General features: G+C 35.4%; 1 protein-coding gene across 5 annotated transcripts in view; it reads left to right on the top strand.

Moving 5' to 3' along the window:
- The window catches only part of PLCE1 (phospholipase C epsilon 1), a 140,384-nt gene that overhangs the window by 15,143 nt on the left and 98,372 nt on the right, over positions 1–26,869 (top strand). For 4 of the 5 annotated variants that reach the window (XM_088059491.1, XM_088059489.1, XM_088059490.1 and 1 more), the window contains exon 1: positions 8,586–9,992. In XM_088059491.1, coding sequence (XP_087915617.1) covers positions 8,736–9,992 — 1,257 coding nt within the window. In that variant the 5' untranslated portion in view covers positions 8,586–8,735. Of the gene's footprint in view, positions 1–8,394; positions 8,565–8,585; positions 9,993–26,869 lie in introns of those variants that run through there. The other variant, XM_088059493.1, reaches the window with a different exon arrangement.

Here is a 26,869-nt window from a genome sequence, read left to right as displayed (position 1 = left end):
TTGACAAGTGAAGGCCAGCAAGCCATTTCCTACTTACTTTCCCTTCACATTTAAGAATTCATCTGGCTTTCATCTGGCTTTCTGTAATTTTTCCTGCTCATGTACTTAGTTTGCATGTCTAATTTGTGTTTACTAATGACTGAAGAGAGAGTTTGATAAAGACTAGGATGGATGTGGTATACCATGTTTACAAATTACTACAACATTAGTATGTTGTCCCAGGTTACTGTTGACTCTTTTGAGTCATAAACAGTTCATATTTCCAAGTGTCAGATTTTGAATGTGATAACCAAGTTCTCAGTACAGTATTTGTCTGTAAGCCTTCTATTTTGTGTTAATGTTTTAAGGCCACAGAAGTGATTGGCAAATAAGTACATACTGTCATTTCCCCCATATTTAATCATGGCATTTTGATGACAATTATTTTCATTAATATTTTAACAAACACTATTTGCAATATTTTAAAAAAAATACTTGAAATCAAGATGTGTTGTGCACATCTTTCAATTCTTTTCAATTCTTCATCTTCACTTCCATTTGATGGACTTCAAAGTAGAAAAGTCTCCTGTAATTTTTCAACATATTTAGTACTGGGTGGCCTTAATGAAGGGACTTAATGTACTTTATCAGCTGAGGAGAAATGGCGTCATTTGACTAAAGTGAAACCATGCAAATGAAGGGGGGGGGGGTGTGTGTAGAACTTGAGAATTTTTTTTAAGGGCAAAATGATGAGATGAATGATGGCATTGAGTTCAGGGGAACAATAATGTTTTGAAAGGTGGACAAAGCCTTGAAATAGATGGTGGCTGAAATATTTTCAAATCTGAAGCTCTAGGTGTTTCAGAGGATTTGAATGACTGATGGATGGTACTCAAACACACACTCAATATGTGGGCAGTTCTGTGAATGTGTTTCTTGCTGTTCACTGCAGATTATGTGAATAATTCCAGTGAAGCAAAGGATAGCATCTGAATTTTGAAAAATGATCATTTCAGCTAGTACCAGTCTTGCTGTTTCTTAATGCATTTAAGAATTAATTAATTAATACTTGCCTTGTGGTCTTTGATTTGTTTTGGTGTGCCTTATTTTTTAGTTGTAACTTGTGTTGCTTGAACCTCTCAGATTTTTATACTTACATGTCTATAATCCTATAGATTAATTTTTAGAATGTATCTGATGACTTATTTAAGCTGTCACAGTATGAGGTGCTGCAGATGCATTTCTGCTTTGGCCTTGGATTCTCCCTTAGCCTCCACCCTGCTTTATGTTTATGCTGTCTCTGTCAATGTATGTGACTGAATTGTGAGCAGCATCAGGTAATTCTACCTGAAGACTCTATTCCATTCTCCGTTAGTTTTCCTCTGGATGAGTTGATTCTTCTCCCTGCAGGACCTCCTATTCAGGAGATACCTCAGTGAGAGTGACAGGGAATGAGGGATCAGCTGTTTTGGCTGGAGCCTGCCAGTAGGTTGGTTTAAGCCTCAAACCTTTTTAATTGTGTTTATTTTTTTGCATGGTTTTGCATTGTATGATTATTTTTAAAATCTTCAGATCTTAAAATAAATCATGATGCACTAGTGCATTTTTTACATGCTTTTAAACAAAATTTTATTTCTCACTTTATTTCTTATTTTTCTTCTGTATAAGCATTATTTATCCTTGTCTCTTGTATAATATAGTTTATTAATTGTCAGTCATTTTCTTTTCCTTTATATTTTGTCTAATCTTTCTAAGAGATCTACTTACCAGTAACAAGTCTGTTGAATTCTGTGCCTTGAAGATTTTTGTTTTCAATTGTGCTGCACTTTGTTTTCCTGTGAGTGACTCAGTGTTTGAAAATATTATTTGTGCATCTAAGAATGTTTTCACATTCCTCAAAAAATTAAGAAAAGTTATTCCGAAAGCACTTGTTCAAAGATGGAGAAGAATTATTCTGCCTTTATCAGCTGGAGTTGTCATGGATCTCAGGTAGAGGGACTTGTTCATCCAAGTGTCGATGATGGAATTACAGCTTCCAGATAAGGTCAGTTAGCATGAAATTCAAGTAGCCACAAAAGAGAAAGTTTATTTAAACAGCTTATTGTAGATCAGATCTAGAAAGAAATACAGAACTGATCTTGAAAGTAAGATAAACGCAGTTTTGGCTTCTCTCTGTGCATCTCCTTGTGCAGGAAAGGAATTTCTGTAGAGAAATGAAGACTGGAACTGGTATCTGGCAGAAGCTTCACATTCTCCCTGATGCAGTGATGAATGATGAGGCAATTGAGAGGGGTCACCATCTGGCAGATATTTGCATAGTTTGAGACATCTAATACACAATCATGTTTAGATAAGTATTCTAGAAATTAGAAAAAAGACTCTAACTTGACAGGACATATAAATACTGTAGTTCTTTGAGGTTTTTTTTGTTGTTGAAACACAGATGCTGGTGGTAAATCTGAGGTTCTGCATGATGCTCTTTGCCAAATCAAATGTTGTTATAACTTGCTTCCAACTGTTCAAATAGGATTTGTGCACATCTTGAGTGATTCTTAAGTGTCTAGCTATTTCCTCCTTACTGTTTGCCCCTGGTTCCCTAGGGAGATGTGAGGTTTAGAAAGTGGTGATGACATGTTGGTACCCTGTTCTTGTACTAGTATCTCCTGCTTGTTTCTGACATAAAACACTGTAATGAAAAACTAATAGTGTGCATGATACAGCATAAATTAAAGAGGACTTAATAAATGTGGTTTCTTACTCTGTTCAAGAAGTTGGTCTGGAATAAACTATGGCTTATCTACTAAAAAATAAAGCTTATTATTTTTATTTATTATTATTATTTATTATGATTATTATTATTTTTTAATTTTCAATGGATAGTTCTAATATACAAAACATTTTCCTCATAAATCAGTTTTCTCCTTAAGAGTTTGAACTGGGATTATACTTGTCAAGCATTGTTTTGGGATGATGTGACCAAGATGATCCATAGTTTTATATCCACTTACCATGCCAAATTATTTCTGTAATTTGCTGTTTCCCAGGAATCTCTCACCAACTGGTTGCTTATGCCTTAGATACTATGTAAATACATAGTAATTTGAAGTAATTAATAAAATTATTTGGTTGGTGATGGGTTTTTTGTGTGCTGAAATATCTTTTGCTTAGGTTAGATAGTTACCTTGTATATATAGCATACCATGTAGGATGAAGGTTGAAGAAAAGGTTAGAAATGTCCCAGTGTAGCCAGGGTAGAGGGGAGGATTGTCAGGGTGCTTGCATTTGCCCTTTAGACGTTTTGAATTACTGTCTGTCCCAGTCCAATAGCAGTTAGCCCATGGAAACCACAGTATGTGTTTAGTAATGTCATATCTCTTTCAGTCCCCCTTATTCTCTGCATTCATAATCCTGGCCCTACCAGGCATTCACTGAATTTCCTGTGCATCACACATCATCCATACAGAATTGCATCTGGCATCACTGACAGCACCCAGCATCCCTAAACAGTCCCCATGTTCACCTTGACACCCATCCCTTACTTGCCCCTCATACAGTTGCTACTTGTTCCCACAGTCCAAAGAGCATCCTCAAATATTGAGGATCATAAAACATAATCATCTTTTCCTTTGACAATTTAGAATTGAAAGGCTTTCTAACTTACCACATCATGGGATGGTTCTGATCCTTCATATGCCTTTCCTAAGACTAGATAATGCTCTTAAGTTCAACATACTGTATTTTGTTTTCACTGAAGCAGAATTCTGGCTGATTTCATAAGGAAATTAGCTTGAATAATGACTTATAGGTTAAACTGATAGTAAATTAATACAGTTTTGTAGTCTTTGATTGTGTTGGATGTTTTACCTAGACTGTTGTAGACTTCAGTTCCAGATATCTGGGGAATAAGAAATCATTAAATGTTGATATTAATTGTTATTAATACTAATTAGAACCAACTTGTACTTGAAGTCTTAAAGTGTATGCAATCAGTGTAAATGAAAAAAAAAGTAGACAAATTACTTTTGTGTCACATGTTTTCAGACTTAATACATTCTGTGAATGCGTGTGCTGAATGGTTGCCAGGTTGTTTATTTTAATTACTCATTTGTCTTTGTTGGCTGACCTCTGCATCCACAATGATTTGCTAACGCTGGATTTAGTTTCTTATATTTTTTTTACTTTCCTTTACTGATAGAAGGAGCACATTACATTTCTGACATAACTTAGGCCTTGTAAAATGAACCAGTGTAGTTATTAATGGATTTCATCAGCTAATCTAGTAGCTTTAGAAAATGCCAGCATGTTTTGAATATAGTGCAGGCTTTGCTGTCTACTTCATATGCTTTTATGTTCAGATTTAACTGTAAACCTAAATCAGTGTGGATGTACAATGGGAAGAGTATGCTTTTGAATAATTTCAGCATTTTTATATGCAAGTGCATGTATATATTTGTTTGAGGATTTTATATGACGATCTAGGTTTTGGCCACCCATGTACAGACAGGCAAGTAATGGAAGCTGCAGGGAGTGATAATTCTGCAATTCTACAGTAAGATGCAAAATACAGTTTTATTGGTTGAGCTTGTGAGTTTTACACTTAATAGCATAGCATTTATAACACTGTGTTAACACACTTCATAGCATGTGTAATGAATTCCATCAGTTTCAGGAATTTGCTGAATTGAAATCTGTTGATCGCAGTGGAAAGCAGACACTGAGAAGAGTATAACTTAGGACACATGAAACCCATGTCATCTGTTCAGCAGAGCCACAGCTTCAGATATTTTTGCAGTTGTCTGTAGATCAGAGGCTCTACCATAGTTGTTTTTACTTGCTATCTCATGAGGTTTTGCATCATACACTAGACACACCAGACTAAAGGAAAATTTGGGGTGCATTTAGACATCCTAGCAAACATGATCTAAAATTGAAGCTTCTGCTGAGACATATGGTCCCAACCAGACATTCCTAGTGTTTTCTTTTCATTGAATATAGTGATCATGTGACCACCACGTGTGTCAGTTTGTTTGGATGAAAAAAAAATAGTTTTGTGACTTATCAGCCAGGTGATTCAGTTTAACTCTGTGGACTCATGATTTCCAGATGAGTGAGGTGAAGGGGATGGGGACAAAAAGAGAAGAGTGAGAGGAGTAGAACTGTCAGTATTGGTGGCAGCCACCTGCTAGATTGACATTGCTGAAACATCAAATTATGTTTGCAAATTGCAGGAATGTGTAAACCACATTTTCTTCCCTTCCCTATGCTGCTTATTTTCTCCCTTGTGCTGTTGTAGCACATTAGTGCAACCATACGACAAACTAGATTGGGAAAATGTTTTAGCTGCGAGGTAACTTGAGTAAAAAGATTCTTGAGATGGATCACATTTGCATTGCAGTCACATTGCAGTGATCACAAGAGGATGGGAACAGCTGGACATGCAGTGGGAGCTTCTTATGCAGACATTATTCTTGATGAATTGGATTTCAGACAGGCACAGATAGAGAGGAGTGATACTGGTAGAGAGAAATGGGCAGGTGTATAGCCTCAGCAGCTGAGAAGAGAGGTGAACCAACATAACTAGTGTTGTGGGAGATATGAGATAATTTCAAAAGAAAAGAAAAAGATCTGAGAGAAGCTGTTTGGGGAGGATGTGTGGAAACACTTTGGTGTAAGAGAGAGATGGGAAAACTGTGTAGTAGGAAGGAGGGCTGTGAAAGATCAGTTGTAGTCTCTGAATGAGCCCTGTGGATAGTCAGGGACATAAATGAGTTTCTGGTTTTAGCAAATTTCTGCTTACAGAAGCAAATCATGTGTGATTATTTTAATTTTTTAAAGTTTCTTCATAAAAAAACAATGTAAGTTAACGTGCATGGTCAATTTCGTGATCTTAAAACCATTGTGAGTTGTTAAAGTTGCATAATAATGTTGTCTTTTTTGCACATTAGAGTGATATTTTATAAGAGTTTCATTTAGCAACAGGTGTAACAAAAGGTATAATATTTGCAATGACAACCCAATCCATAAATTTTTATTATTGACTTAGCAATAATACGGGGAGTACATTTATGAATATATCATGATGGCAGGAAAGATAAATCAGTAGGCTAGAACATTTTGATAGATCACAGAATTCCTTGAAAAATCAATGCTGAAGACAACTACTAATACATATACATCTTTTATACCTTTTACAAAGAATTATTCTTACTTGATATAGCAAGAAAGAAACTAAAGAGATTAAGAAAAAAAATAGCTGCTTCTCCTTCCTAAATCTTTCTCCTTTGATCAACATCATAGTACGTAGATTTGGACTGAAAGACCAGTGGTTACGAGAAAAAAATGAGGTAGGATCCATCAAGTGTGTAGTGTCAAAAACTTATGTAAGCTGTCATTTGTGGATCTGAAGAGGAAGGACAGGGAAGAGGAATAGGAAACGGTAGAATAAGAAAATTGCTGAAGTGCTTTTCTTTTTTGGGGTGTGTTGGTGGTAGTGTGGGATTTTTTCTATCTTTTTAAATTGATATAGGTGAGGTTGAAGGAAGTGGATTAAATTAAATTTCAGGGTACAATTTAAAGGTAGAGGGACTACCAGAGAATGTAGATTTAGAGAATTGCTTGAGTGTTGTCTTTTCATTTTATGTGCTCTACAGTTGAGCTGTTGCAGTATGTCACAGGGTGCTCTGTGAGCTGTGTTGCTAACATAACTCTGTTTTAAGACCCAGTCTCACCACTCCATTGAAGTACTGCTATCTCCTTCTAAATAACTTTTGTATGAACTGGAGCTGTTATTTTCCTTTCTGGTGCTAAATCTCTCTAGTACAGGATCTGAGTTTACCACCTGGACTCTGCTCTGGCTGATCTGGCATGCGCATGCGTTTTGTAATGGGTGGAGAATGTAAAACTTGTGTCTCTTTGTTCTCTCTGTCACTTTCCTTTGTGACCCTCCCTGTTGTTAAACCAGTAAAACTGAAATCTTGACTGGAGTATGAAATTGCATTTTTTTCCATGTACTTGTGGTAGCTGCTGTAGGAAGAAACTGTGCTGTTTGTGGCCTAGAAAACTTTTAAGCCACAGATTTGTAGCAAACTGTAGATTCTCTTAAATTTGCAATTTTTTTTTTTTATTTTTTTTTGTGACACTTCACCCACCCTGGCAAAATTGATATATTTAGTTACACTTATGAATTTAATTGTGTGGAAAAGTAGCATGTCAAATATCCTGTGAACTAATGAGTGTGTTTACCTTTTGATCTGTGTCATACTGCTTTTGGATGAAGGTTGTAATCAGTAAAAATGAAAGCCAACACTCTAAAATGGATTAAAATAAAATTGTTGATCATAGTTACTTGAGAAGAGTATCAAAATAGATTTTACGCTTCAACTAAATTAATGAGTTTTCCTGCTTTTTATCCCTCCCATAATTTCTAATTCTATCCACTATGGATGATTTCATTATTATGTGTAGCTGAAACAATGATTTCATCATTTGCCTTAGTTTTCTGCTGTGTTTTGCTGTTGAAGCTTTAAAGTTATATTTCTTTTGCTTCTTTATGTTGAATTTAGACTGTTCAAGTAAATGTAGGCCTTAATATAACTGCCTACATTTTCCATATTTTTAATAATACACTTTATGTTTTCCACTGGTAAATGTGATAAATCGAGGTGTAAGTGCATTTGTTTAATTCACCATGATTTATCTAGGCATGTCTCTTTTAGTCTTCTCTATCCTTTGTTTGAGCTGTCTGTAACCTTGTATTTTCTGATTCCAAGTTTTACTTCTACCATGCTGCTTGCAGGAAAGAAGCTGAGAAATAATGACAATGCTGAAAGGCAGGTTAACTTTTTAGCTTAAGGCATACAAGTAAAAGAGTCAGAAGATTATTTGTATTTCAGTCTTAGTATAATCTGTCTTCATGCTTTTAAAGTTGTAAACTTGTTTTCTTCATGATTTCATGGTAACAGTATACAGTTTAAGGAAAGCAAAAACCATGTAACACCAAAACAATTGTAGTTGTATTTCTGAACAGGAAAAGAATTATTTTAAAAGATGGTGTAGATTTAAAATTGATTGTGTTCTTCAAAATGTTTTATCCTATCTATGAGTCAGAAAAAGTATGGAAAATACATTTTCTTTTTTCTCTTTTTTATTTATGTGTTCAATTTCATTGTTATAGCTTCACAATAATTAGTTTTCTGCAGTAATGTGGCTTTCAATAGTGAAGTGGAGAAAGCTATTTAAATATATTAAACGTGACTGATGTTCCAAAACTCTTCTGTGAAATTTTAAGACAGATTTAAATGTGTATTTTGGAATTCTCTAGGTCTCAGTACTTGCATTGTTGTGTTTGTAGTTGTGATGGTGGATTTTGTGCTATGGACAGTCTTCAAAATATCTATATATGTCTTTTCTTTACAGAAAACCAACTTTTTGGGTGCCCTGTGAGGAGATGCATCTGTGACATGGAGTTCGTGTTTGGCCATCTACAATCTGAAGCAACAGTGTGTGTGCTATATATGACAGAAGAATTAATTGTGGAAAGAGTCCAGCTGAATGGCTGCCTCATAATGAGGAACTGGTTTAAAAATGTTAGTGTCTCATTCCAGTAAGCCAAGTTTGGGAAAGCCTAGCAGCCCAACAGTAAAAAAATTTACTTTTTTGTAAAAGCCAGTTCAAAAAGAACAAGCAGTCGGTATATATTTCAGCATGTGTTCCCTGATTCTTTAGCACTGAGTCTTTCATTACACTGAAATCATGGTATGAGGATTGGTGGAGAAGGTCCTCCCCCCAGCCCCAGCACACATTCAGCGACTAAAGACTGTGTCAAGATGACCTCTGAGGAGATGACAGCGTCTGTTCTCCTCTCTGTGGTACAGGGTAAAGTGATAGCTGCCCAGTCAGCTGGAGATGAAAATACTGAAAATGCTTTGGACACCAGTGTTATAAGAACACATACTGCTGGTTTGGGAAGGCAAACCACACACAATCTGTCTTACTTACACAGACTTGAAGAAGAAAGTCTTCAGGGCTCAGTGCCCAAAATATTCCCTCTGGCCAAAGAACAACTGACTAACAACAAGAGTAATGAAAACTTCTGGGAGAGGAACAGCTCCATCTCTGATTCAGTGGAATTTCTTAACATTAACTGTAACATTGTACAGAAGAACTACAAGAGCAATATCCCATGCAGCCAGTTGTATCAATCTTGTGCTCCTTTAGCAGGGGAAGAGGCGTGCCTGGAAACTGGAATTCCTGTTTCACTGGAAAGAGCCATGCTTGCTGAAATTCAGTTGAAAATGAATGGACCTTCATTAAGAAGCCAGACAGCAGTAAATAAGAATGACTGCAGTGATCCTGATAAAGTGGCCTTTTTTCACTTACATTGTGCTAGTGAAAGGAATATATCAAAGGCTTTGTGTGGTTTACACAACAGCTTCATTTTGGATGACTGCTTGCAGCCCGTGGGTGATGGTGATGGTAACACCACTGGTTCCCCAGGCTGCACTTGCAGCATAATGCAGTTGACAAATAATTGTGAGAATGAAAATGGGCAGCAGTTGTATAACGATGCTTTAAGGAATAAGTACTTATGTCTGGAAAGAGCACCACGGAAGGTTAAAGTGGCGTGCTCAGGTCACAACATCTGTGGAAATAACTTTACTGGAAGAATGCCCTCAAAGTCCTTTCTGAGCCATTTTGAGGACTGTAACGATAACTGTGAAGAAGATTTGGAAGAGGATTTTTTTAGAAACAAAAAGGAACGTTCTACTCTATTAATAAGACGTTTCTGTAAAAATGATAAAGAGGTTAAAAAATCAGTTTATACTGGAACAAGAGCAATTTTTAGGACTTTACCATCTGGGCACATAGGAACTGTTGCTTGGAATTATGTTGAGCAAAGGAGAAACAACAGTGGCATGAAGCTTTCTAGGATTACAACAGAACAGCTAACTATAATTCAGTCCCTAATAAAATGGAAATTTAATTCCTGTCTTGAGAAGTCTTTATGGTATGAGGTAAGCTTTTCATAGTGTTTTTTGGGGTTTTTTGTTTGGTTTTTTTTTGCTTCTTTGTTTGTTTTGATAATGTGATGACCTTTCCATTAAAAAATGCCTTCAACTAGTAAATACTTAGTAACACTGTTGGAATATTTCAGTTACCCACCTTGAACGACCTTATGCTGAACACTACTTTTAGAAAAATGTATTGTCATCTTCTAAAATTCCTTTGATTTAAAATAGACACATAGTAAATATGTCTATCACTATATGTGTATAAAATTTATCTATATATATGTGTGTGTATACATATATATCTGTATAAAACATATATAAGTAAATATTTATACCTCTTTATGTGTAAATTTATTTATTTGAAAATATTTGCATATAAGAATATAACACGCCTATATGCAAATTGAAAAGATATATGCATCTTATAGATATTTATATTTTAAATAAAAAGGTATATAATTTTTCTATATATATTTGATAGGTGTATCAATATATATTATAGCTCTACACATTTGAATATATGTAGCATATATGTATCTATAAACATTTGATGGATATATTAATGATATAATTGTTCCATAAATATAATAACATCATATGTGAGAGTATTAGATTACAGTGAAAAATTTGTTGCTCAGGAAAAGAAAACATAGTATTTCCCCAAGTTACAGGTATTTCCATTTCTTCTACACCTATTTTACAATAATAAAACAAGTAATACTTGAATAATCTACATTAATGTGCTGATACTGCCCTGATTTCTGTTCTCTTAAGTTACATAATGCAAGGAATTCTAAGTTTAGAATGAAATAATGAATGCATAAATTATTATTATAGAAATTACATAGCACATTCTTAATATATTATTTTAAGTAGTAAAAGATTTTCTTTGTTGGTAGAAATTAAATAGTTGTTGATGTAATTTGACCACTGATTACTGAGCTTAGCAAAAAAAGGGAACTGTAGTTTTTCTCTGTTAAAATGTATGAAGAAGGTCTAGGGAGGTAAAGGAGTGTGTTGTCATATAAGTCACAGCTACACTATGCTTATAAATTGGTCCTGAAAAAATGGAAATCTCTTCTGCTAAAAGAAATTTGTAGCACTTACTGCCCAGAGTTTTCATCAACTTTTAGTAGGACTGAAATGGATATACTTACATAAATGGAATCACAGAATCATCTATCATTTACATTTATGTAGGGTCGCAGAATCCTATGGTAAAAATGATCCAATATGAAATTTTGTCAGTGATAAGGGAAGAGAGGACTGACTCCATGACAGTTGTGCCCTCCTGTAATACCCTCATAGAAATGATTATTTTTCCATTAAAATAGTTAATTGAAGAGTTCTATAAAGACGTGTATGTCAGGTTTTTTACCAGGTTGCAGAGCTTTGTGGTGCTGTTGATTATTGTGAAATTCACTACACTGGTCAGTGGAAGTACAGACTTGCTGGGACAGCAGATGCAGTGCAGGGTGCATGATCATTCTCCCACGAAGGGGTGAATATAATTCTGTGGGTTTACTTAACATGGTGTATGTGTGGTACATTTAAATATCATAAGTTTTATGAGAGAGAGACAGGACAATGTTTTGTAGCTGAGATAGCTGAAGGGTGTGTTTGTATTTCTTGATTGGACATTTTCGATTTGACCTGAGTTCCTTAGCTTTAATCATGCTTGCCTGTTTAACTACTTTCCACCACCACTGTATAAGACTGAACATACAGCATTTTGGGGTGGGAGAGCTTTAATTTGAAGATTTCTTTTGTAGTCTGTGTCTATCAGGAAAAAAAGTTTTAAGTATTCACTGAATAATTATTTAAATAGAAAAGGTTCTGTCTACAAGTCAGCAAAAGATAAACAGGCACTGTAAAGCACTTTGCATAACTACAGTGCACAGAATGTTTTCCTCATGGTCAGAAAAAGCTTAAAACCACATGTTTCTTTCTTCATCCAAGCAGACACTGTTTTTCTTCTTATCAACCTCTGTATATAGACTCCTTATGTACATGCCAAATATTGTTTCTGCAGTAATATTTGTATGTACTTATGGCTTATATTATTAGCATTATAGATGGATTTACACAAACATAGAAATTAACTTAATGGATGTGACAAATATATGGACCTGTTGAACATATGCACTGGGTTAAAATAATTTAATGAATTATGGGCATTTGTAGGAATCTTTCATGCTAATAATCAAAGGAAGAAAGAAAAAGTAATAAATGAATGTGGTAATTTGTTCTTCCTTTCCCCTTATCTCACCCTTTGAGCATGCATTCTGTTTGGAACAGCTAAGTGAACAGTAGTTCTGTTCTTCAAGAGGAAAAAAAATTGGAGAAATCAAGTTTTCATAGCAGTACTGGTGTAACATGGAACAATAGAGACCTTTATGTTTTAAAGTAGGAAAATGTGTGTCTCATTTCTTATATCCCTTACATAAAAATTGTAGCACTAATAAAGGAAAGACACTGAACTGTTGTCTTGTTGAGTGATTTTTTTCTTTTTTCTTCCTCTACATAGGGATGTGGGACTAAGGATTTGCTCTATATAGAAAATACATGATGTTATATTTTTCTTCATGTAGCATATTATTACTGCAGATAGGTATTTCATGTGCAGATTTAAACTCCTCTGGATTTAATGTATGTGTTGTATGAAGAGAGAAGATTTTTATATAGAATATTTTTTCTAATTTTGCATTTAAGTTTTTGTAGCTAATACACAGTGCAGCATTTACCCTTATCAGATGGGTGTGTGTAACATGGCTGTTGTTCCTGTTCAGGAGACATTTGCTTGTCTGTGCTGGAACAGTACAAGCCCCTCACATTAGTACATGTTAAGGAAGTCACAAGCGCAAAGAATTTGCTGTAGAAACAGATCATGAGAGTGCAGGCTCTGGTGCTGGTTTTGCTTGGCCAGGTATCTAATGCTTGTGTTCAGCTCAGCTGCACCATGTTAGCAATTTGACTAACCCCCAGAGTCAGAGTTTCTGGGACCTGTGAGATGTAAGGTTCAAATACACTTTGTTTTTTCCTGATACGATGGTGGTTTTGCTGTGGTGATAAAGTAATGTGACAAAAGTAATTCTGTCCACCATTGACTCAGATATGAAATCTGGACAGCTCACTAGACTTTCACAGAGTGATTCTCTCAAGCCACGTAAGTGACCTCAAGATCTGCAGATGGCAGCTGCAACAACATAGTTGCTGAATTCTTTAGTTAAGCTTATTTTGTAGGCGTCAGTACTATCTTTGCTGTGTCATTACATTCCTGGTGCCAGTAGTTTGAGCTTTAAGAAGCAAGAACTCTGCTGCCTTGCTCAACTCTGCTCAGATAGAAGTTAGCACTCTAATATACCTGACATGCTTCATAGTTGTTAAGGCACTATTAAAATGCCAAATACTAATTAGGCAACAATTAAAGAAAATATTAATTGCTCCCACATCTGTTCCCAGGTAGAGTAGTGATTCTATAATAGATTTATCTTGTGGGAGTGTTTCATAATTCATGTAATGATTTCATACAGTAGTTCAGCATTTGTTAGCATCAGGGTTTTGATTTTATTCTCTGTAGTATCTGTGGTGTTTTTATGGCCCCTGTGTTAAATGAATGTAATGCAAGGATTTATGATATGCATAGCTAATGTAGTAGTCCTATATTAAGATTTGTTTCCATAAAAGCTATAGTCAATTGGTGGTGTCTGTTAACAAAAAGTTAAGGAGAGAAAAAAGATTTGGAGGTAAAAAATTCTTACATTTTTATAAAAATTAATAAAAATTTATATTTTAAATTTTTTATTAATGTGGAATCTAAAATAGTAATCTTGGATAATATTTTTTTAAAAACAGAACTAGACACAAAGTGTTATCTGTTTAATAGATAGTATTTTAAATTTTTTGTTTATAATTGATTTTTAATTTTTAATATATTCTTAACTACAATAAATATTTTGTAATTAATATAAATATTGATTTTCATTTTGAACCTGTAGAGAGCTCAGTTCCCTCCCTCTGCTGCCCTCCTCCCTTCCAGAGCTGTATCAGCAATTCTAGTCAGTGCATGCTTTTGTGGCATTTCTGAAAATACAGATAGATTATTTCACTATTTTGGGTTATTTCACAGTCACGGAAATAATGTCTGCTTAGGCTGTTTCAACAACAGTTGCACTAACCAAATGCAGGACCTCGTTACTGCAATTGCTAGCACAGTATGAGCAAAGGAAGGGTTAGTAATGCTGTGTGTGTGTAAGAACATTTTTTGGTTGTTTTTCTCAGGTGTTGGGTTAATTGTAACCTTTAATTGTCAATATTTTGTCAGAATGAAGTGTAATCCTCTCCTATATCTAGTATCTTGGACGATAAACTTTTCCAGTGTATTCAAAACATAATTTATATAATTAAGAAGCCCCTGTTGATTCTTAAGAAGTGAAAGAAAAACTTGAAAGCATCTGATTACCCTCTGTGCTGGTAGTAATAAGCAGCATGAGAGTCCCTGTTTATGTGCTGTGTTTCATTCAAATGACTAATCTGATTTATTAGACAGAAAGCTTGTAGAGTGTCCACATGAAATCACCTGGACATAAAGTCTTATTGGTAAAGGTATTCTGCCAAACTCTGAGATATTCACAACCACAAAGTAGCCTAAAAACATTACATTATTACTGACTTTCACTTCTGGGTTGTTTTTAATTTGTTTCGGTAGCAATTTCAGGTCTGGATTTGCTGTCATATCTTTCTGTTAGAATTATGTGTTTTTCTCACAGATTTTTACTTCTTGCTGCATATTTTAAAAGATGGAATTATTTAAATGGACTTTTACTCTCTTCCCTCACAGTTTTCCCTGGATACCTAAAATGTAACACTGCTCTTCAGGCTAAAGTTTATGCTGTACTTTAACAAAAGGAAAGGCTTTAACAAAAAAAGGCTACTTTGTCATTATATGGTGTGGACTACAGGCGGATTTGAGATTTGTTGGCTTTCCATTTTGAAATAAAATTTCTAGTCTAGCATGCTGAAAGGAATTTACAGGAAATAATGACATAAAGCAAATAATCTGCAAGTGGTTGGAGTGTTTCTCCACTCCAACAATAATTTTTTTATCTGACTGTGCATGAGTATTTTGCCTGTTAAAATGCCATTGTGCTTTTTAGACAATAAAGGTTTATTTACTTATGGTAAAGTAATTGGTAGGTAAGGACAAGCAGGTTTTTATTCTACATGGACCCTGTATTTCTTGTTTCTTTGTTTGAAGAAAAAAGTTAATGAGCAGAATTGACTATTTGGAAAAAAATCAGGGAAGCAGGAGAGAAGCCAAATAGGCATGAAATTATGTTTTCCCTTCAGTAAGTGCTGTAAAAATAAATTGAACTTTTTAAAATGAAGCTCTATACTTATATTTTCTTTGGGTTGAGTTACTCCAGTTTTAAAGGCTAGCTTTAAAAACAGAAAATTTACCCTCTGTCTGTAGAAGAAGTCATTTTACTACCATAATGTGATAGGGTTTGAGCTAAATAGCTTATGCTTTGTATTATTTTACGGTTGCCTTATACCTTTAACAACATTGGGCCAAATTATGAACAATAAGTTTTAGCTGTGAGCACACTTTGGTATTTAGAGCCAATAGTGTGGGAGTCTTGGCAAGAGCATTATATTATGCCTTCAGTTTTTCCACATTTTCTGACTTTTCTTCTAGTGACTGTTCATTAACTGTAAAGAAGCATGAAGGTCTGGTTTAAAAAAATCTCCCTGCAGCACATTAAAGCATTCATTTCACAGTGTTAGAATTGGACACTTTTCTAAATTCTTTCTCAGTTGAAACTAAGTTATCTCCATTACCTGTATGAACTGCTGAAAAGTTGGGTTGTTTACTCTGGTGTAAGTTAATAAAAACTGTGCCATGTAAAGATCACTCGGTGAGTGAATAACTAAAATCTGAATTTATGAGATTTCATATACATTTTAATTTATCTTGCTTTTTCTACAATCTTTCCTAATCTTTTAAAAATAAATTATTCTACAATAAAATAAGCTTGGTTTGACAGCAATTTGTAGGCATATACCTTACCAGCATGATATTTCAAGAACAGTTTAGAGGAAAAATGTCTGCTGGAAAATTTTACTTGCTACATATCTAAGGAATCTTCCATGAGATACGAGGGTATTTGATTCCTCTATGTGTGAAAAGTGATTGGATGATGTACAGTTATGAACCCTCTGGTCATGAAATTTTCTTGAAAATACGGACTGGTGACAACCTAAGAATCAAAATAACAATTGAACATAATACAGCCATTAAATGCCATCCAAGGATGTATGAGCTGGACAATCAAGTGACAGGGGGCTCTGAGAGTGCTCCCACACCAATCAAAGCTGATGACACCAATGCAGCTCTGGAACCAGTGTGACTCAGGGCAGTGTGACAGCACACAGACTTCATCAGGAATGTCGTAAGTGGGGCAGTGCTGGAAACAAGCACTTTTTAGCCCTTGCATTTGTAGCCACTTTTTTATTTTCTCTTTTCTAAAAATTTTTGTTCTCCTAATAATTTCACTAGACAATGATAGACGCTATAGACAGTGCTTCTATTGTCCTACAAATCATGTGAAAGTAAAAATTTATTATTTTCAACTGTAACCAGATACATTAATTTTGGAATTGAAATTGAAGATATACGTGCTTTTAGAATAGAAAATACTGGAAGATGGAGACCTACAGAGAAGGTTGCTGTGATAGTACAGAAGTATGCAACAGCAATGAAGAAGTTTATTTTTGTCTTGAAATCAGCACCTGTACTTGTTACAAGACTCTGAATATACTAAAGAACTCTTGTGAAAGTAGGGTTTTTTTCTCTTAGCTTTTCCAGTAACTGTAATCCCTGTTGAGGGTTGCTACCGTTTGGACTTTGAATCCACAGTAAAATAATGTGAGCTTCTTTTAAGGTGATTAAAAGTGATTGTTATGTACTGGTTATTTGCATGCTAGTCTCTTAATACTGCAAAAATTGTTTTCAAGCAATCAGAATGGACCAACCTTCATTAGTAAAATGTGGGCAAAACAAAGGATGTATTATTTGCTGCTCTAATTTCATGTTACAGCAGTCACAGTTCTTAGAGTGTTTAGGAATTCCCTTCAGGTATTAGAGAATTGGTGAAATCCTGGTCATACCATAATCTGTTTAAAATCTCCTATTGGGATAATGTTACTTGTAGGGAGGGAGAAAAAGAAGCATGTGCAGAATGAAGCTATTGGGTTCATGTGAAATGTTTTAAGAGATAGACATGTGCCAAACTTAGATTAAGCATTTTTAAAACTATAGTTTTAGACTAAAAATTTTCCCTATATAAATATGTCATATATATTCCCTGTATACATATATGTAATGAATTGTAATATCCAGGTGGATAATAATAATAGTAGCCAGGTGGATAGTAATAACTCAATTGGGATCATTAACTTAATAAATAAAACTTCCCCCAGTCCCCATCAGCTGCTTATGCTGGTTTTTACTGTTCATGTTATCACACTGCTTGGAAGCCCTGCTTCTGGACTGGAATCTGTGTCCTAGCTGTTTTACAAACAAGTGATGATCTCATCTGTTCTCTAGACTTAGAGGCAGTTAGTTGCTAGTGAGCTCACTCAGAGCTTGGAGAAGATAAACTTCTCCCAAACACTCTCCATGTGATGTGGCTAGATTTCCTTTTATTCTCAGCAAGCTCAGTAGCTGTGTGCTGCACTGTAGTCTGAGAAGAGACATGTCCTCTAAGTTTCCAGTGAAGAGGACGGGATGGAAGCCCACCTTCAAATTTATTTACCTACCAGTTCCAAATACTAATATCAGGGAATTTTAGAGTTATGAGCATAAGAGCAAAGAAAAACCCTAAGTTTTTAATAAAAAATGTATATAACCAATCAACTATGAACTACTTCTAGCCTGAATAAAGGTCTGAATGATAATTCTGAATGGTTTGTCTTTCAGCAAAAGCAAAGGAATGTATTGGAGGCCTGGAGAATTGTTCTAAAATTGATTTTGTGTTGGATCAAGAAAAATACTCCTGAGAGCAAACTGTCCTCAATCTCCTGTTTTAAATTAGGAATTTCTCCTGAGTAGCTTTGCAGGCTTAGAGCATCCTGCAGCATGCTTGAGGCCATTATGGATTTGACCCTTGCATATGTGAGATTTTTTACTTTATATAAGCACATTACTGTTGTTGTGGGAGCTGTAACATTGAACTTCCTGTCTGTTGTTTGCAATCTTGGGATTGCACTGGTGGCTTGTGTATGTCAATGTATGTGTTTTCAAGGGAAAACATGTTATTTCATGAGCACTCAGAGTATTTCCTTTTTAGGAAAGTAATTTGTATTCTGGGTTACATATGTGTCCTTTTGAAACTTACCTTGCTTAAAATACAGTCAGGGAGAACTACAAGAGTGCAAAACTTTTTTGCTGTGTGAACGTTTCATAGATGCAGTGATTTGCCATCAGCATAAAGGAAGCTTTGGTCTATTCATACCAAGTCGCTCAACAAGGTCAGGGCTGCAGAAAAGATAGAGGTTATCTATAAGTATGAAGTATAACATGAACCATATTTAACTGCAGTGTATTAGTTTTCTTATTTTCTGTAAGTCTACAAATAGAAGGATTTTGTTTCTTTTTGTTTTTATTGTTTTCCTTAACCAACAGATTGTGGATAGATATTTATTGTAGTTTGAATGCATTTGAGCAGCAAAGTTCTTTCATTGTTACTGGGCATTTGTGAATCATTGCATATGTAATTTAGCTTGTACAGTGTTTCTTTACAATTGGTTTGTAAAAGCTGCAGATCCAGCCTTTGTAAATGATGATCACTTTTGAGTCATATTTTTTCTAGTTTTGAATAAATTTCTCATCACACGTTGGTTTTGACCAGCTGTTTCCTGTTTTTCCTCACAGTGGTTCAGCTGCTGAGGAGATAAATGCATCAATGGTTTGCTCCAGAATTAAATTACCCTTATAAAATGATGGAAGAGTACAATAAATATGTTAGACACCAGTACATATATGAAGTTATGCTGAAATTCAAGAGATTAAGTACTGTTTGCTATACCTTGATGTTTCATATGCTACAGAGCTTTTGCTACACTACTAACTCACTTGATACAGAAGAATTAATCCAGCATCAGAAACACCAGGGTGAAGCTTTGTGTGGGGAATTTGGGTGTGCGTGATGGAATTTTTCAAGCAGTTCCAAGTTTTTGTGTTTTCAGGAGCATATTTTGATTTATCTGATATATGATCTACATAATTACCTGGCCATTACATCATATTTGTCCTGTTCTGCCACCCCCCAGGTTTTGGACTGCTTTGGATACATATGTTCTATATGTAATACTAATTGCTTTGCAACTTTAGAACTGAGTTTGATATACATTTTCAGAATAAAGCAAGGCTGGTGTATCAGAGAAGAGAGGGAATACTTGGTAGATTACCTGTCTATTAGGACTTGCTTGTGCAGTGCACTTTGTTTCTGTTTAGTCCATGGTGAACTGACTCAATATCCATGTTGAGAGCAGCTGTGTTTTGTCCTTGCTTCAGATGTCTTTCTTTGCGACCTTTAAATAACTTAGTTACTAACCCAAAAGTTGTTTATATATAATAATGAAAATATTGCCCCCTATCTTCAGATTTGAGGTCATTTCTGTGAAGGATTGTGGAAGGATCACCTGTTGCCCTGGGTTTTTTTGTTCTAGAGTAGCAGGCTGTTCTGTGGCATCCAGCTGCACCTGTCCCTTGTGCTGTTTTAGTCCTCCCTGGAAAGCTGAGTGGTCAGGCTTTATTTAATCTGCACCCTCTGGCACGATAGAAAAGCACACGGACAATTTGTAATATGTTCTCCCATCATCAGTCCCCTGGATTGAGGGCTTTAAATATTCCTTACCTGTTAGGTCACTGATCTTCTTATCAGTGAGTAGCAGAGGAAGAGCTGGGTCTGTAGTGAAGGTCCCAGCACCAGAACCTCAGAACATGCATTTACTCCCCTGGAGAAGGTACCTCAGCTATTTTATTTGCCCATTTTTAGGCCTTATTTCATACCATTTTAAGGGTGCTGCAATCTTCTACTCATGCCAGCCCTAATAGTATTTACCTTAGGATATGGTCCAGCTATTGCTATTTGGAAAAGATTGACCACTGCAGCTTGCACTCTTCATTTCTGTATGGTTTTCCAGGCTCCTTCTCCCCAGGTTCCTTTTGGTGGCTGACTCCAAGATGTGCTCTCTCTTTCAAGGCTTCCTCACCTTGGAAGTCTCCATGGGAATTCTGATTAAATTCAGTGATAGGAAGGGGGAAGCATTTTTCTCTCTCCCTTGAAAATTCTAGTTATTTTTAACTCCTCCTAACTAGCTTTGCTGTTTTTACTTCAAGCCCATCAAGTATCTGTCTGATCTTGTCTTCTAGTGCTATTCTTGAACTTACACTCAACATGTTTACTGTTCCCTACACTGGTGGTCTTTATGGAGTCTTTCATTCTTCACTTTTTTTTGTAGAGAGAATTTCTCAATATATTTTCCTTTAATTCTCTACTATTAGATAGTACTTTTTTATAATATTTGCAATCTACATTCAGCCAAGTCTAGTATTTGAGGCTGAAATTCCTCCTTCATGCAATTGCGAGGTCTTAATGGCATTCCTAATTATGTAAGTCCAGCTTTGTAGAGCTCAAATTCCTATGTGGCATATGTCCCATTTTTAGCTATAATATTTCAGTTGAAACTTTTCTTTTGTCCTCTTTCTTTTCATATTCTTCTTCGGCATTTTTTTTATATGAAGGTTAATAAACAACATTGGGTGATTGATATGCAGATGGTTGTACTGTTACACTCTAAGACTGCAATTTGCTTTCCAGAAGAGCTGGTATTTTTGGCCGAAGTTGAATCCAGCTATGATAGAGCATAGTACATTTGTAAGGTTTTTTTTCCTACTGTACTCATCAGGAAATAAGTATATGCTAATTAATATTTATTAGGCATTGATGACCAGATTCCTCTGATCCTTGCTGAATTTAAGTTTCTCCAGTCTGCAAAAAACCACAAGGAAAACAACAGCCAAGATGAAAGCAGATTCCCAGGACATACCCATGTGGTTGTGACTCAGTGGATCTAAGAGAACAAAACTTGAAAACCCCTTTTTTTCATTAAGTGAAAGTCATGGAAATTGATTTAACAGTAGTGGGCGAATTTGCTAATGGGATATGAAGGGCAGATAACCGAAAGAACTAATGAAAAGGAGACAGTGTTCTATGAAAAATTTGGAAGGAAAATAAAAGATAGTTGACAAAGCGTCCTTTGAGTTTTGGGACTTGAAAAATGTAGACAGCAAAAGCTGACTAAATCTTGTTATCAAACCTAACCAGAACAAAGAGATTTGCTGGTTTTCTGTGGACTTAAGACAGATGTAAACCAGTGCTAGTTGCTGTCATGATAGTTATGTACAGAGCTTGTACTTTCAAGTAGAAATATAGAGAAAATTAGTAGAATTTGGAGAGAGATTACCAGTCACCATTTGATTTTTTAAATCACTGTGAATTGAGACACTTTGGCAAGGCTTGATGTGACAAGGCCAAGCATGTGTGGCAAGGCTCAGTAGGTGGGCAATTTTACTACCTTCTTGGGTTTTTAATTAGATGATATTTTATAGGATTTTTCTTCTCAACAACATTTCTGCTATGAAAAGTATTTGATCAAATTGATCATTTTAAAAATGGTTGTTAGTTTTAAAAAGACAGATCTTCAAGAAGAGTTAGAGTCTCAAGTTTGATAAAAATTGGTTTCAAATTCTTACCTGGTCAACAAATGAAATTAAATAATGAAATAGAATGACATGGAATTTTGGAAAGCTTAGAATAACAAAGTTTCTTAGAAGACTAAGATGTGAGTGGACTGAGGGCATTGAATCCCAGGGTCCAACGCCACTAAACCTGTGGTTTACTGAAACCTTACTGAGCTGGGGAGTTACTGCAGGGCCTTCCTCACACACCCTCCACATTCACCATTCAATGTTCACATTTAAATGTGGTGAAGAAAATGCTGTTCCTCCTGTTAGCATACCTTATCTCTTAGTCTTGTCCTGAATCACATCATAGAGCTTCTCTTTGTGCCTGTGTCAGTTCCAGCTGCCTGGGAGGGAATCCCACTGCTGTACCAGGGACCTGGAGCAGCTGCTACGTGAGCAGGGGCTGGATAGCACAGCGTGTCTGCAGGATTATCAAACAAGTTTCAAGGTTTACAGATATTTTTTTTATAAAAATCTTGCCTTGATGTTAGGCCAAGATGTTAAGATGTTAAGTCTTCAATACCCATTAAGACTGGGGAAAAAACTTCTTAATGACTTGTCAAGATTACCATTGTGGGCTAACAGAGTGTTTGGGGCATTGATCATTTTGTAACGTGGAAAGCCATATTATATTTTCTTCTACATATTTGCCTCATTATGATTTTTTTTTTTAATTAAGAAACATTCATGAAATTGATTAAGTATTGACAAAATATTAACTGGAAATTTGAAAACACACTGTTTTTGAAAGACACCAGTTTTGTTGCCACTGAGCATTCTGCAGTTTTAATTTTTATACTTTTCTAATTTTTAACTTCTTTATGCAAGCAAACATTATAGGCAACTCACTGGTACCAGTTTTTTCTCTTGCACAGGAGAGAAGTACTTATTAAAACACTTTACCTGATTTTCTCTTCTATATGATCAGTGGTTAGAAGATCTCCTTATTACTACATCCATTAACATGGTCCAGTGGTCCAGCAGTTGATCCTCTGCATTTATTGATATATGGCCTAGGTAAGAATGAAGGGCATAAAAGAAATTATATTTTATATGCCCTGCCTGAATTGGGTTTTATCATAGGATTTGCTTGGATCGAATGGCTGTAAGACCTATTAGACTTTGTACATCCCTGGTTCAACAGCTATTTGCATTTTGCTAATTGTTGCAAGTTGCTCCTGTCCAGCCAACTGTTATCATGTTGTCCAGCGTAGTGCTTTTAACTTAGCCTAATCCATGGACAGATGATCAATTGGTCTGACTGACATCAGCCAATGAAAGCACATGAAGGTTCAAACTACTCTAGAGTTGAGTCATCAGAACAAGAGGGAGATGATCGGAGAAAGTTTTGTTTATACAGTAATTCTCATTATACTTCTATGAAGTTAATAATTCACCCTTTGGTACTATTCAGAAAAATTGCAGTCAACATTGTGTGTTTAAATTAGACATACAAATTTCCTATTAGTCTACTGGATAAAATTACCATGATTTTCAAGATACTGTATGCCCTGTGTTCCTCATAATCAGACCAGCAACAGTTAGAAGTCTTAGGGATTCACAAGTTTGATTTTTTGGAATCCAGTGAAAATTTGGGCTTTAGTTCCACTGAAATGCTCTTTAAAAGTATTGACAAGACTGCTGCATCGCTGTCATTACTGATTTCCATTTAGGCCTGGTTTGGATGTATATATACATGCACATACATATATACTCAGGAGTAACTGTGAGTGTGTAGTATGATAGCCATGACAATAAAATGTCTTTCTGCTGCCCTTTTGACAATAAGACTTCATTAGATAAAAATCCTTGTATTTATGCTGGCCTAGATCTCTTCCAGGCTGTTTTATAGGTGTAACTTTCCTAATAGAACTGTGTTAGCATCTCTTTGCTAGGAGAGCAAAGACTTTCAAGAGATTTGTAGATAGACTGTGTGTATTTTTAAGTGTGGAAATTATCTCATTTTTCCCTACCGTGGTTACAGCACACATATTTTCATTATTTACGGTTGAAACTGTAAAAATACTAAAATATAATTGAAATTAGTACATTAGAAGAAAAAGAAATAAGAAAAATCTGATCTTTGCACCTGTCATTGAAGTAGTACTATGTTTGAAGTAAAATGTGAGGCATATGCCATCTGGTGGATAGAATAATTCATACAGTTTTATTGCTAATCTTGATCTATTTTTTCTGCTATATTATCACTTTTAATTGGCATTGGTGGGTATTTCTGTGGTCAGAAGCAAAGGGGAAAAAATCTGAAAACTGAACTTGAGGCAAAATGGAATTCCAAGCTTGGGACTGGTGTTTGATTAAATCAGACAACTGGATGCTTGGAAGAAAAACCCCAAAGCCCAAATTGTAATGAAACCATTTTCCCCCACTTCAAATACTAATTCTAAAGGTTTAAAATTGTGTACTAACTAGTGAAAGATAGACCTGATAGACCTTTCTCCAGCCTCTGGTTTATTGCAGATTATGAGGGGTTTGCCATGATCTTTGCAGACAGGTTGGCTGTTGCTCTGTGTCTGCACTGACACAGTGAGTGAGGCTGGGGCACTCTTTCTGAGCTGTATGCCCATGTCCTACAGTAGCATTCAGGTGTCGTTGCCTGCAGATCAGAATTCCATTTTTCCACACATTTGGAGCGCAGTTTCATTAAATACCATTTTCTGCAGAAAGCCATGCTTCTCAAAGTGTTGGATTGCTAGTTGGTGTGAGTGCAGAGGGGACTTGACTATTTTAAAAGCCTAGATTAGGCAGGTACAGTAAAGAGTGTGGCTACTGTTAAATACTTCTCTTTGCACAGTGCTACGTGGGGGCATGGCTTCATGATACACATCTCAGGATGGTTTCTGGAGTAGACATGGTAGGGGATAACAATGGAGCAGTCAATGTCTATTGACAGAATTTCTGTTATGTTGGTGACTCGTTTTTATTCTTTGCTCTTTTATGGACAGAAAGGAATCTAACATCCTGTTATGTACTGGAAGATTGATATACAGCTCCCTTGTTTTTTCTTCAGACTAACCAAATATCTAAAATTATTTTTTTCAAAATTTACTATTAGCATACTTGAAAATAATGGAAGAAGTACTTCATAATGTCTTTCATACTCTCATTTACTACAGATTTGATGTAATAAAGGCAAGTTTGTGCATATAGTCTGAAAAGGAAGAAATTATTCAAATACATTGTAATCGATGCACGTGTGAAATGGAATCGTCATCACCATGTTATGTCATTGTTCCACTAGCTAATGAAAAGGCAAGGAAAGAGCTGAAATACAATACAATGGAAAAAACAAATAATGCTATTGCTTCCACATGCTCCGGTTTTCCTAATTCACACTAGTTGAGGTGTGTGCACTGTGCTGCACATTCCCAGTTCTGGAGGTTTATTAGTTCAGTCATGGTGCACAAACAAGAGGGAGATTTAATTGCACATGGAAGCATTCATGGTTTGTTTTATTACTGAAAGTAACTGACTATTCAGAAATATTTTTAAAGATTCTTCCTGACAGTGAATTTGCTTAGAGTAGACTCAACAGACTTACTATATGTGACTCCAAACTTCATGGCTCTGTTATTCTTCTTGTAACTAATTTATTTCTCAACATTCAAAGATAAATAATGTTTCAAAATACAGTAGAACAAGTGTTCAGCTTATTTGCAAAAATTATAGCTGAAATGTTACTTGCAGTGTGGTATATAAGAGTTTTTTTCTGAACTAAGGTGCTTTAGCACTTTTTTTGTGTCAAATACTTGGTGAAGAAAGAGCATTTACAATCTTACCTGCCTTCTGAAACACATACTCGGTAGAACACTGCTAAAATGTGTACTAGTTTATGCTTCATATGGTCTGCACTCTTGCAGAAACATATATATGCTATACTGGGAGTAAATTCTTTGGTTTGTGCTATGACTCTTATTGTGTCTAAAATGTTTTGTATGATTATTTACCCTCAGAAAGGCCACAGCACTTCAAAAGGTTCAACAAACACTGGTGTCCAAAGTTGCTTTGAAAAGATCCTTTCCCATAATTTTTTAAGCATTTTTCACATTGTTTTCTCCTCCTGAATTTCTGAATGACTTCTATCATATTTTCTTTAAAAAAAAGTATTCTTCCCATCCTGGTTGAATGATGGTCAGCCAAAGGAGGAGCCCAAAAACGATCATGAAAAAAAAGGGCTCATGTATAGGTATATTTTCCTAATGATTTTTGACGGGAGTGTTTTTATGATATTTAAAGGGTATTCAAGGATTCCTTCAGGCAATTTGCAGTGAAGCCTTCCTCCACTCTCCCAGCTTAAGAGTGCAGTTAGAGAGACAGGTTTTCTTCCATCCTGTGGCACCAAGTAGCAGAGTCAGGTCTTTTCACAGGCTTTGTGATGTCATGTAGGTCACTTGGCCTAGATCCCGTGTTTTATTTAGGACAATAAGGTCAATGATGTATATGTCAAACCTTTGTTTTCTGAGATCCATCCCTTTACCAGCTTGGGAATCCTCAGAAAATGGTTAAGGTTTAGTTTTAGTGTTTTTCTGACTTTCTTCTACAAACCAGACAAAATAATCTTTTCCTGAGGTGAAATTGCCCATCATGGAGCCAACTTTTCTGGCTTTTTGTGCTTATATGGCTTGAACAGAGATCATATTTTCTCTTGGATAGTCTTATGTCATGACACTTACGTTTATATGAATATAAACAAAAAGAAGTTTAATTTTGAGCAAATTATTGTAATATAGAAGATTTATTCAGTTTGCTCTGTGTTGTTGATTAAAATGACCTTTGTGTTCATATATGTATTTAAAAACATTTAAAAATCTGTGTCTAGTAAAATGTTGCTGTTGGCAAAATGATGAAAAGAAACATTTTTTTCATGTAAAGAACAGTACAAAACACTAAATAGAATAGATTGTATAAAAGAACAATTTAAAATTATTTTTTTTTCAGTCTTCAATATTATATATTTCAAACAAGTTTAGGATTTAAAGTTAGTCAAGCCTCAATACAGCCTGTGAATTTAAAAAAAATTGAGTGTCACTCCTTCAACACTTTACTAGCA

This window comes from Pseudopodoces humilis, chromosome 9 (genome assembly GCF_049639895.1).
Source record: "Pseudopodoces humilis isolate 2021_Gansu_Grassland_sample_001 chromosome 9, ASM4963989v1, whole genome shotgun sequence".
Lineage (NCBI taxonomy): Eukaryota > Metazoa > Chordata > Aves > Passeriformes > Paridae > Pseudopodoces > Pseudopodoces humilis.
This window is presented reverse-complemented; position numbering and strand designations above follow the sequence as displayed.